Raw genomic sequence first — 13494 nt, forward strand, 5'->3', positions numbered from 1 at the left:
GTTTTAAAGAGACTAATTCCAATTTGTGCTAAAAATTAAGAGACAAAAAACATATTTAACCTTTAAAATTATTACGTGAAACTCCTGTAGCACAAAATGTCCCAAATCAGATGAATTTAATTTCAAGTTTAAGTTTTTTTGGATGAATTTCGCGTTGATGAAATATTTTCAAATGGTACATATTGTCTATTTATAATTCTTATTCTTCTTGTAGTGAAAAACCAACAACATTTAGGTCATTTCAGAATTATCTCTTCAGTTGATTATATATACAAAATTATAGTAAAAATAATTGCAAGTAGACTGAAAACAGTTATAGGGAGTGTGATTCATTAAGAGAAGTATATTACTTAGTGTGTCGGTGACAAATAAGTCCCTTGATTAAGCCAAAAGAAAAAATCATTACTCTTTAAGATGAATGGTGAGAAGACACAATACTCGATTTTTTATTAACTTTCTTCATTATATGTGCTTAGGAGATTGTGTTTTAGGAATAGATGAATCAGATACCTTGACACCTACTTTATTTTCTTCAAAAAGTTTGAGTGAGTGGTATCATGAAAAAGACAATTTTCAAAGACCTTTATTCTAGTTTTAGTTTACTGATGGTGAGAAAATAACGGAGGTAAATCTTTTGCAATATGGAAATGGTACCCTTTTCTTTTGTGAGACTTCTCCTAACCCTTTTCTTTGCATGTAACTTGGTTATGTAATTTTGTAAAGGTATGTCTTATGCCCTTTATTTAATTTATTGTTTCTGCTGATAAAAAAAATACAAACTTAATGCTACAAATGGAAGACCTGCCTGAGATATACACTAATGATCCAGATTCCTTATTGTTATAAGAATGTTTATAAAAAAGTACCTAATATATTGCATCCAATCAGTAAGTGAAACACAACATAAAGTACAGCTAGCTTGAAGCAGATTTTACACCAACAGTTATTCCACTTTTATTTGGTAGAAGCTTCTTCATATAATACTTAGAATTGCGAGAAAGATTGATCTTTCTCCTCTTCTTTTCAGGAATATAATCAATAGAACATTCTGAAAATCCACGCCTCACAAACCTGTCAAAAAGTTAGGAATCAATTGTCATAATTTGTATGCATCGCAATTCACAACTAATTCTTTCAGGAATTCCATGTATATCAACGTATCAACTTCGTAATTCCACTAATGTCCATTTTTGTCAACACAGTTTTTAGAAATGGTAGAAGAAACATGCAAAGACATGCCACCAAAATAGGATAACAAACAATAAGCTATGTTCAAGAATCAGTGAGAATGCGACAAGCCACTAAAAGTGAAAAATGGCATTTGTTAAAATCAAGGCTTGCATGACATGTATCAGGGGAGTTACTTACCAATCTGCTGTACGTGTAGTTAGCAGGAAAAGCATATTCAATCCAAGATACGATGCTTTCATCTCCACATAATCTGCATATATTTTATAGTGTAATTAAATAACTCTTCTGAAACATGTGGCAAGCATGATTACAGAACAGCATCAATGATTAAAATCATACAGCTGCTCAATAATATCAAAATCTGACGCCTACACCACATAATCTTGAGATTCCTGAGAACTTAGTGAGTCTTACACTACCCACTGAGGTATATATTTTATAAAAGAGAGAAGCGTATAAGGGAAGGAAAAGAAAGAGCTTTATAAAAGCTGAGAAAAAGATTAAAACATCATTGTTTTAAATCCCCCCTCAAGGTAGAGGGTATATAGATTGCATGCAGGGAGCATGGAACATACAAATTGAATTCAAAATCTTTCCAAGGATTTAGTTAAAATATCAACCAATTGATCACAAAAATTGACATTCAATTTCTATGTTTAGTTCTTTCATGAAAGACAAGATTGGAAGCAATATAAAGAGTTTTCTTTATCATCACATTACAATTTCATTTGTTGTGTTTAGCAGAATTACAACTCTTGAATGAATTGTTAACCAATACAAGGTCACAAGTAATTAATGTGATAACTCTATATTCAGCTTCTGTACCAAACTGGACAACAACATTTATTACTTGCTCTTCCAAAAAATAATATTTTCACCTGTAAGTACACAATACAAGGTCACAATAATTATCTAGGTCTATCTATAGTGTCTATCTAGAGTAGAGTGTCTATCTATAGGAAATCATCTCCAATCAACATAACAATATCCATAATCCCTTATCTAGGTACCTAATGGTTTCCCTTGTCCCCCATAAAACAATCCTTCTCCAAAAGGATGTTTGATATATCTAAGAATGCGTATAACAAAATTTTGATTCAATGAAAGAGGAAAATTAATTTGACCAATTACTCTAGAAGCAATTTTGGACCCATCTGCTAAGGTAACAAGGTCAGGAAATTTAGGGGATGCCATAGAAGAAAATAAGGAAGTGTTACCATCTATGTGATCAAAAGCACGTAAGTCAAGGATCCTGTTATGAAATTGTTTGTTAGTAGTTGGTGCCACGAGATAAGGAGTTAATTTTTCAGTTTAATTAACAATTATATAATAAGATAACTGCTATTGTAGTAAACAACTTGTCTGTAATAATTCATTTCATTCAAACTCTTCTTTGTATCTTCTTTCTAGAATAATATTTAGTTCAGGATTATTCTTGGCTAAATCCCCTACGTTTCTGCAATTCTTCGAAAAAGGTATTCCTAGAATTACCTTTTTGATAATAGATGGAGTTTTATTAGCAATTGATTGAGAAACATTGGTTGTTGAAACACAAGGAGTAAAGAATGATTGGCCTGTGGTTTTCCCCTGCTGGTTCTCTAAATAATCACATTCAAAGGCCTCTTTTAAAAATTTCAACCCTAGAAGAATTTTCAACCTTGGATAAATTTTGTTGTCTTTTCTAGAAAACCATGAAGAAATAGCATTTTTCTTGTCATATGATCCAGAGGAGGTCAATATAATTTTTACTTTTCTCTGTAACTTGTATCTAATAAAGAACAGAGGGATCGCTTTCATATTCAATTTGAGAAAGGATACCGACACCACAATCAAGAAAGATGAAAATGTGAGAGATAAGTCATGGGGGTTGATTGTCACATGATAAGATCATATTTGGGTTCCCATAATTCAGAACTCCAAAAAAAGTTCTCATAAAAAGAAAACTCAATTTTTTGTTTGAATTCATACATGTCTTCATCATATTACAAGTGCAACCTTTTATAGGATGAATTAGGCAAGACCCTCTTATTTCCACATTAATTCTCATTAAGTAATTTTTAATACCTACTAATGTTATCTTTAATTCTCATTATATGGATCACTATTTCCAATATTTAATTAAAAAGATAAAAACTACAAACAAAACTTTAAATTACATTGACCCCTCAAGATCATATCATCTTGAGCCTCTTGCAACAAAAACACCAAGGACAGCCACTTCTACCTCCAATAGACATCATTGCAAAAGATTTAACATTTCCAGCTGAATTTTCAATTTTTACTTAGTGGGATCGCAAAGAAGTTTGGTAATCAAGTTGTCTATTAAGGAACTTCCTGACAAGTTAAGAGTTGTTCACGAGCGGGATTAAAATATAAGTGCAAGGTTTGTAAAATCAACTCCGTATACAACCTGTCAAACTTTTCTCTGTTCCTTCTAAAGAGTCATCATCCAAAAACATCGTTAATGCTTCCACCGGAACTTGAGCTTCAGCAATATAAGAAACCATATCATGATTGATTTATTTGAGGGAGGCTAATGTGTGGGCTGCATCATTCGAACACTGAATATCATGAGCATAAATGCTTCAAGTGTTCTTCCAAAAGGAGCAAGAAGTTTCAAAGCTTCTAAGGGTTCCAAGATGTTGGGTTTCAAAGATTGTCATAGCAACCCAAGAACCAAAGTTCCATAAATGCAACACATGATATTTGTTTAGTTTCTCAGATGTAATAACGAAGTCCCAAAAATAGCCAAAACAAGGCCTGTGAAAGCCATAAAAGAAAGACAACACTATTTCCCTTTCTTTTCTTAAAGGGAAAGACTAGATACACCTGTTTGAGTTGTAGAATGAGGATCTTGAGGTCAAATTTGGGAAGAGAAGTGGCCAACGGACCTTTTTGGGCAGTTGCCATGGTGTTGCAATGAGTGGATGATGTCGTGTGGGCTTCATACACAAGAGAAGGAACTCAACATCGATATAGTGTGACTACGAATTTGGCCATGCAACTGGTTGGGTTAGGTTGCACTAGCCCAGGCACACAAACAATGTTAGATAATGGTTGATGGAAGAGAAAATGGATCATGTGTGCTCTCCTATCAACTTGAGATTTATGAGAACATAGTGTTACACTAGTCACTAAATGTATATATTTTATAAAAAGGAGAAGTGTGAATGGGAAGGAAATAGTCTATAACCTATCAACCTATGGCCCTTCATGTTACATACAAAACCTTATTTACAAAAGTTAGCAACAGATAAAAGCATCATTGTTTAAACAACTTTAAATTAAAAACATTGCTCTCGTTATGAGCTATAGTTATTACTAGCAATAATAAGCTTACCTAGGAGTTCTAAGGCCAAATCGTTAATATAAATAATGATGATTTCAGGCAGTCTTGATCATAATTTAGGCATACATAAAAAGGACTTTACATTTCTACTAATTCATAAGGCCTCAATTTGTGTTTACCATCAAATGAGTATACACAAACAATGAAAAATAGCCACAATATGTCAACGCATTCCAGTTGTTAGTCACTCACTAACCATCAAGCCCAAGAATCATCAATGAGAGGCCCATCATGAACGTATATAGGAGTAAAGGGAGAAAGGGGGATGAATAAGAGAGGGGATGGATGGGGCCAAGAAAAGGCCTGCTTGTGCATGAAAGAAAGAAACATGGAGCAGCAGCTGAGAGAGAACTAGAAGAGAGAGATGAAGGGCATAACATAATGGACAACTGGCAGAGAAATGTTAGAAGACAGGATGCGTGAATCATGCAGAAAGAAGAAAGAAGAGGGTATAGTGGAAGGGAGGAACAGATTGATGGGGGGAGGAGAATCATTTGTGTGTGCCAGGTTAAATGAATAACTGTCTGCCTCTGGGTGTTTCATAGTCTATACTTCTTAATTTAAAGTTTTGCAAAGGAGCTGTAATCCAACCATTGTTCTAGTTTTTTTCTTGTTGATTTAGTTCATACCTTGTTATACATTCAAAATTCTTTTTCATTTTGTTGGGTCCTATCTATCAACCACAGAAGAATAGCATACCGAGCAATTTGTCACCCTGTCCTTGGCCACGACAATCAGGAGATACTGCAATGCAAGCAACTTCCCCGCACTTCTCCTCAAAGTGAGGAAAAAGGGCAGCACAAGCAATTATGTGACCTTCTCTTTCCACAACAACGAATGAATCCAATGTTTGCAAGAGCTATAAACAGAGAATGATTAAAATATGAGATATCTTGATAAATTACCACGACCATGTAAGCCACAGTATCCACAACACAAAAAAAGATATAGCTAGGCAAACCTCATCATCAGTCCGCTTAACCAATATGCCAGATGCCTCCAAAGGCTGAATAAGTTGTTTTATTCCAGAAATATCTTTCACCTCTGCTGTCCGAGTGCCTTCATAAAGGTCACTGAAAATTTTATTGAAAAATAAGAGAATGAAATAAATGGAAATGGAAAAAAACTTTATTTAGTATAATACCATCATGAACAATATGCTGCAGATAGTATAATGCTAAGCGCATTGGAAACTTAGCTTATGTAAATTGATTTGTAGTAGTTCTCTCGTGTTATCTTCTCTAATATCAAATTCCAAACTTATGCATAAGCTTGTTTTAGTTTATGGATAAACTTATTTCACCCTTTTCTTCCTTTTTTCCCTAGAATTGCTGATGGGGAACTTTACGCAAATAAACCATGTCTACTAATAAACATATGAAGTCACACCTATTTATAACTTGTGTACTAACACTAACATAGTTATTTCAACTAAGCCTCCAACCATTTTTACCATATGGTTTCATAGAAGAGAAAAAGGGAGAATGCTCAGATATGGAATTCTGGTACAATCCACGTATTTCCAGCCTCATGCAATCAGAATCTCGACAGACGGCAATGTGATAATCAGCTACTTAGGGGGTTATAAATAAACCTGAATGTCACATTTGTGGCCTGTATGGTGGCCCCAGCATGAAATCCACTAGGATGCCTACCAAACTATGGTTAAAGTAGATGGACAGTATCATTACACCATACCTTACCACCTGTTCCTCTTACCAAACAGTTACCACCCCTTGGACAAAATAATTCACAGAAAAAAAAAACTTAGTTCAGAGGATTTCACGAAGGTTGCTTACCTAGCCACCATTGTTCCCATTCCGTCTCTTTTAAACAATTCCAACAACAAAACTCCACTAATAGTTCCATCCAGCAAGTGAACTCTTTGAACACCACCCTGACAAATGGCAGTTGGTATTATCAGCAACATGCAGAAATTGCAATTTTAAACCATATTTTACCATTTCAATTTCCAAGGAGCGACTTCTTAAAGAATATTGAAGTTACTCCAAACCAACCACCTTAAAGTAGCAATATTTTAAGAGAGCCACAGTTCTAAGATCCTTCCATACACACTACAGTTGCAAAAACAAATGTACACACAATATGTCACTCCTGGCCTGGTCAAGATTTGAAAAATGTTTTTTTTTTCTCTCAATTGCCGAAATATCAATACAGACTTAAAATAAGCACAGCACAGCACGTGTCATAAAAATAAGGTAATCCATGGACTCACTCTGCAAACGAAAGCGGCAGCAGCCAACTCTGACAGGTAACCATGCATTCGACTTAATCGCTCTTGACCTCCAATGGCAAAACCTTGCTCACTGGACTCTAAGCCATTTCCACTTTCAAAACCAACACCATTATGGAAGGTTGCTTTATGCCATTCTGTAAAACGCCCAATAGGTGGTGGTTTGACTATTCCATTAAAATTGTTATATTCAGGAGAGTTGAAACCTTCTTCATCAACAACTTTAACATAGTTAGCAGCTGCTTCACTTTGCTCAGCCCGTTTACGAATTAGCATGTCTGCTTCTTCGAGAGGCAAGAAACGAATTAAGCGTCCATTCTCATCAAGTATTGGACCATCTATAAGGCATATCAACTTGTCTGCTCCCATAGCCAAGGCACAAGCTGTTGCTACTTCATAGGTGCTGGAGGAAAAATAAAACATTAACAAATATCCAGGATTCAAGCTTTTGTTAGATTCAAGTCTAGCAACTCTCATGTGTCAGCAAGCAAAAGAATCAGGTGAGGCACACATGGTTTTTTTTGTCCATTTCTTCTTTTTATTAATAATATATTTTCTGTTGGATTATTAGACCATATCCAAGTATTACAAATTAAACAAAAACATACAATAAGGGGGAAAATAGAACTCATTGCTAACACTAGTAGTATTCTGATTTACATACTTGCCAAATAGCCGGTACCATTAATTTCTCAGTAATTGCTCCTCCGCATCTCACTTAATAAAACCTTCTATTCAACTCCTCTTATTCTTTCCTTGAGCAGCCAAAATACGTTTGTGCTTTTACAAATCTATTCACAAGTCTAATTCTTAAAACAAATCCTAGAAGAATTATCATTTTTAGGAGCAATATGGATATTTGATAAGAGACCAAATAATCACAAATTACAAAAGCATTAAGATAACAGCTTGTATTTCAGCAAGCAATCAGTTACATTAAGTTGTAGAAATCAATCATCAGAATAAAGCTTCAAAGCATACTTGCAATTTAATACTTCTCCAGAGCTGGAGTAGCCCAAGTTGGTTAAAATAACTACACAACCACCATCAAGTCTCTCACGCATGCGAGATACGTCTACTTTTTTAACTTCCCCAGTTGACCCAAAATCAATTCCACTGACCACCCCTCTTCTCTGCCAAAACATAAAAATAACAAGATGTACTAACACAGTAACACAGTGATAAAAACATAAAGGGAGGGACAATTTCACAAAGACCACCGTCACTGTATAGCAGTGACCAAATCACAAAATTCAAACCTTGGCTGCAAGAAAGTTACCACTGGCAACACTGACACCAACTTCATGCCATCGACTATTGTCGCCGTGTCGACGAATATTGCATATGGAAGGTCCAGGAGAAAGTTTTGCTTCGATCATCAATCTTATTCCCCCCGCGGCTTCCATCGCAGCTTCTAGAGATGCTTCATCGGTTATCCTATATCTACCAACATACTTAGGCTGGCACCCTACGAATAAAATAATAAGGTCAATCGCTGAGACACTGATCTAGCTGACAATGTCCTTCCATTTGCTCTTTTTAGGGAAAGGTTTATGAGAAAATCACTCATTTATATCCGAACACATTCATAATTTGTTATATTTGTGCAATAACATCAAAATACCATTTTCTCACAGACAACTAAGATTACATAGTTTGCCCTTTAAAGACAATTTGATTACTTTAGAGGAGCCTAATCCTGTTTTAACAAACCTCTCTCATTCAGAAGCTTGTCTATCTGCACATGTGTCCCCGGAACAAGAACAAACCGAATTCCTAGGTGATGAAGGAAAGCTATGTCCTGCACCCAGAATTAGAAAACATGCTTTAAGTTTAATGCTTACTTACTACATGGGCATAGCTAGTAGTTAATATAACAAAGAAAATGCTAACAGTAAACGATCATGGTTCTGTGAAAATAAAATTTGAAGTGCGTGCCTTGAGAATGGGATCTAGGAAAGGACTAGAAACAATTTCTCCAGAAATAATGACAACGAAGGTGCTGCCACGATAGGCCCACAAGTAAGGCCAGGCCTCGCGAAAGGAACGTACGAATTGCTTATCTTCCACCGACCCATGATACCCCTCTGCGTCTATACTCCCATAACCATTCGCTCCTTCGCTCGACGCAGTAAGCTTCCTTGAACTTCCCTTCTTCCGGTTACCCAGCGGCCGCGCTTCTGGGCCCCGACGAGGCTTAAATTGCAGGTTTGATTTTGGGGAGTGGAAACATAAATGGTGAGAGGAAGAGTATAGTTTGCAGAAATCAGAGAAGGTGGAAGTGTTCGGAAGGGATGGGCACAAGGAACGTGCCATTGAGAAGAAACTGACTTCACACCGTGCCGGTGATCGGTGGCAGTGGCAGAGAAAGTCTCAAACTTTAGCCGCCAAGCCAAGCAAATTATTTGCCTACTTCATTCGCATGGTGTGAATTTATTTTTCTGTTTTCTAACTTTTTTTCATTCATAAATAGTAATACCTACCGTTTAATAGTTTTTTAACCATCTTACAAAAAGATGGAGTTTCCTTCTTAAATATTAATTTTTTTCCTTCTAATTTATTTTGTAACTAATTACTTTCTTTTTTTGAATCAAAACAATACCTTTATTGAAAACGGGGATGAATAAATTTAATAAAACTCTTTAAAAGGTAGTATATTTATTATTGTTTGTGAAAAATCCTTACACAAAAATGAGAGGGAGAGAGTATGTTTTGGTCAAAACAACAATGCTCCTCTCTTTGAAAAATCAGTTAAATTATTAAAAAATACTATCTGTCTATAGTAATAATAAAAAAGAAAATTGTTCAGATAAATAGCTTCGTCTCTCTTTAAAATTTGTGTATGTTGTCACTGTCGCACTAAAATTATTATTAATAATAATACAAAATCATCACTTGTTCATAATTCCGAACTCATTTTTGTAGTATGTATTCAATGAGAAATAATTGATAACATTTAGAAAAGATTTATCTATAACTATATATAAAGGGGATTCCCTCTTTTGTGTCCACATTTCATAATTCCAACTTTACCCTTTATAATTTAATTATTTATTAAATTTTTAAAAATTAACGGTTATTTTTATAAGTTTTTATAAAATTATTTACTTATCTCTTTTTTCTTTTTTTCTCTTACTATTCATCAATAGTTATTTTTCTCTTATTTTCTTCGTACATTTTATTTTATTTTTTATAAACATACTTTTATTTTGTTTATTAAATTAATAACATTACAATATCATCAATTCTTAATATAATTCAAAAAATGCGTACACACAGGCGCGATAGCGCCTGTGTTTACACTAGTAATATCTAAAGCCGATAGTTAAATATATAAAAGGAATAATGCAAAAAAAAAAAAGTAAAACATATCTTACGAAGTCATGTCCTTAAAAAAAACAAAGTCATTGTCGATCATTAATTTGATACCTGAATGTTAGTGTTCCTATTGTATTTGATATAAAATTATTATTATTATTATTCATAATTTAATGTTAAAAATATATAACGTTCTATTTTTAAAAAATAGTTATATTTAAATAAATCAAATTTTATTGATCCTTTCCTTTCATTCATTATTAAAGTGTACGAATAATTTAAAAAAAAACAAATTATGTATATGAACTAAACTAAATAAACTGAATACACATTTATGTTGGCGTGTCCTACTTGTTAAATTCGATGTTGATCGATCATTCTGATAAAATTCTGTAAAAAAATAATACCTTACTATTTTATCATATTGCTAAGCAAGGAAGGGAAGAAGGAAAAACGTTCATAAATGAAAAAATATATTTTTAAAGTTTTTAAATTATACTACACTTCTTATTATTATTTATTTTTCAGTTGAACAATGTTTCTTCAGTTTTAAGGCATAAACTTTTGAAATAAATAAAATAAAAACATATTAACTCTAAATAAAATGAAGATAATTAATTTTAATAAACAAAAAAAAAATCTCACCTTTTTCTTAAAACTAAGCTAGAAACATGATAATTCTTACCGCAATAATTAATGAGAGTAAAGTTAAATATATTTTTCCTTAACTTTTTTTGGATTTTGAAATTAGTTAATTTCAAAATTTGTGATCAATTTAGTTATTCATCTTTCGAAAAACTTAGATTTAGTTCTTTTAATCAAATTTTGTTACGTTTATTTGAGGTTTCACACGCATTTCAAACTTGTATTTGAGTTGTTTATATTATTTGACACATTTTTACTTTAATGTTAAATCAAATACTATTATGAAAAGTGCTTGAAATGTCAAATAAACTTAATAAAATTTAATTAAAAAAACTAAATCCACCTATTTCAAAAGATGATGGACTAAATTAATTCAAAATTTTGAAATGTACTAATTTTAAAATTCACTAAAATTAAGGATTAAAAACATATTTAACCCAAAATAGAAAAAGAAAGATACATCATGCTTTAAAGTTAGGAAGAAAAACCATAAGGTTTTCTATTATGCATGTAAATTTAAAAATATTTTTAAGTTAAAATTACATGTAAAGAATATTTTTATTGCCCTAAAGAAATTTATATTGTGAAACTTTTACCTTTTTGATTCAAGATTTGTATTCTAATATTATTCGCACTTTGTCCTCTCCTCGTCATGACACGTCACTTCAACGTGTGGAGCCAAAAGTGACACCTGCTTCTTACCTGTTTCTTAATATTTACATAGTTCCTTTATATCGTCTCACTCAGCCTAGGCTACACTAAACTTTTTTCATTTGGAAACTACCTTTTATTTAGGAAAATTACCTTCTGACAACAAATATTTTGACAAACTTTCTAAAAATGGAATTAAAATAGATTAACTTTTAATTTTTAATTAAAATAAAGTAATAAAATAATATTTTTTTACTTAAATAGGAAACTTTGTTAAAAAACATTGTCAATCTATAATATAGCTCATTTATTTAAGTAATTGTTTATTTGCTACCACTATTATTTTTTTATTTTTTTTGTGAAAAGAGCAACGAAGCCAAAAATTTAGCATTTTTTTTTTCAAATCAAACAAGTCCTGTTAGTTGCGTAAATTAGCTTCACATTTTGAGTTAATTATATACACAGAACATGAAAACTTCAATTTGTTCGTTGCAGCATAGTTAAAATAACAAATAGAGAGAAAAAAAATATGTCTTTTTTTTTTTCCTTTGATCAGAAAAAAGTGAAAAAAATAAAGAAGTAGAGTTGACTTGAAAGAGCAAAACTAAAAAATTAAAAAAAAAAAAAACTGATTTGAACTTTAAACTTTTCCTTCTTCTTTTTTATTTTCCTATAAAATATTTTGCAAAATCTTTTAGTATTTTGTGTAAGCATTGTAGGGACATTCTCAATAATCGGTTGCAAAAAAGAAAAAGTTTTTGTTGAGTTGAGTTGATTTGATAGAGAGAGAGAAAGCGGAGCGATGTGATACCTTGAGAATGGGATCCAAGTAAGGACTGGCAACAACTTCTGCAGATATGAGCACAACGAAAACACTGGCTCTGTGGACCAAAACGTAGGATTGAGATTCCCTAAGAACATTGACGAACTCTTCGTCTTCCTCCGAGATGCCAAAGTCTTCTCCGGCGGCGCGACTTTGGTGACAGCCGCAGTCTCTCGGTGATAACGGTGTCGTTTTGTTGTTGTGAGACCTAAAAGTACAAGAACGGCGAGGAACGGTTGCAGTTGCGAGTGGTGACAGAAGATGCAAGAAGTGGAAGTTAGGAGTGGAGCCATGGGAAAGGAAAGGCACAGATATGGTTGCCTTTGAAGTGGCCGTCGCCATGGTTGTTGAGCTTCTACCTTCTACTTGTGTGTGATCTCACAGTAACTCAAGAAGAAGAGACAGAGAGATATTTTCCATTTTGGTAATTAATAATTTGTGTTGTGTTGTGTTATAGCGAAGAAACGCGCCACTAGGGCAAATAAAAAAAGACACAGTATCAAAGGTCGACTATGCGGCGACACGGTGCCGTTCTATACAGTCTGAGACAGGATAAAAATACGGTCCTAAAACAATACTGATACTACTTTAATTTATATATTCGGAATCCATTATTTTTTAATTTTAATAATATAATCATATGAAATGAATGTTAAGTATAGCTTAAGTTGACATAAATACAATTTTTTAAAGTGAAAAAATTATTTTGAAAATTTTGTTTTATGTGTAGGAGTTGTATTCCATTGGAGAAGCATGCAGCCGTGCATGTGTCGTAAGTTGGATGTATGAAAATGTTGCGTGTATGTTGTGTGTGGGGATGGGACCATCAATTATTTATTCTATTGTTCTAAATTTTACTATGGCCCTTGTTTGTTCCCACAAATTAAAGCATTTCATGACTTGAGAGGGTCGAAAGCTACCTCCTGCTACTGGATGAAGTAGCATTATTATTCCTAAAATAATTGTATCATTAAATTCAAGTTCTGTTCTTAATTCCTATATACACTTTAACATACCTAGCAACCAAAGGTTATTCAGGTGCCAACATATTAATATTTTAGGAATTTGATTCAATAAAATATCATAATATACAGAGAGATATTAAGTTTCAATATTTTTATAAAAGTTAAAATATTTTTTTGTTTTAATTTTTTGTTAAAATTTTGTCAAATTAATTCTAATTTTATTTTTGTATTCAAATAAATCTTAATTTGTTAATTCTGTTTAATTTAGTTTTTTTTCAACATCGTTTAAATTATTAAC

At 32.9% G+C, this 13494-nt stretch overlaps 1 protein-coding gene across 2 annotated transcripts; it reads right to left on the reverse strand.

Annotated features, from left to right (window-relative positions):
* Positions 1-751: 751 nt before the first annotated feature.
* Positions 752-12684, reverse strand: LOC114173636 (probable amino-acid acetyltransferase NAGS1, chloroplastic). 2 transcript variants are annotated; one of them, XM_028058133.1, is made up of 10 exons: positions 12220-12684; positions 8508-8595; positions 8054-8262; positions 7776-7927; positions 6777-7197; positions 6340-6437; positions 5502-5613; positions 5240-5399; positions 1369-1441; positions 752-1071 (listed from the first exon to the last, which is right to left on the reverse strand). In XM_028058133.1, the coding sequence occupies exons 1-10, from the start codon at positions 12571-12573 to the stop codon at positions 915-917; spliced, it is 1824 nt and encodes a 607-aa protein (XP_027913934.1). In that variant the 5' UTR covers positions 12574-12684; the 3' UTR covers positions 752-914. The 2 variants fall into 2 exon arrangements, with proteins under 2 accessions (XP_027913934.1, XP_027913933.1); XM_028058132.1 differs by lacking the exon at positions 12220-12684 and adding an exon at positions 8733-9247.
* Between the last annotated feature and the right edge of the window lie 810 nt (positions 12685-13494).

The sequence above is a fragment of the Vigna unguiculata genome, chromosome 2 (genome assembly GCF_004118075.2).
Source record: "Vigna unguiculata cultivar IT97K-499-35 chromosome 2, ASM411807v1, whole genome shotgun sequence".
NCBI lineage: Eukaryota > Viridiplantae > Streptophyta > Magnoliopsida > Fabales > Fabaceae > Vigna > Vigna unguiculata.

Excerpts from the sequence above, each read along its gene's own strand:
- LOC114173636 (XM_028058132.1), bottom strand. The coding sequence starts at position 9,110 with ATGGCACGTTCCTTGTGCCCATCCCTTCCGAACACTTCCACCTTCTCT. Across the intron at positions 7,928-8,053 it reads GTAACTTTCTTGCAGCCAAG|AGAAGAGGGGTGGTCAGTGG; the intron begins GTTTGAATTTTG and ends ATGTTTTGGCAG. Across the intron at positions 5,614-6,339 it reads ATGGGAACAATGGTGGCTAG|TGACCTTTATGAAGGCACTC; the intron begins GTAAGCAACCTT and ends TAAAATTTTCAG.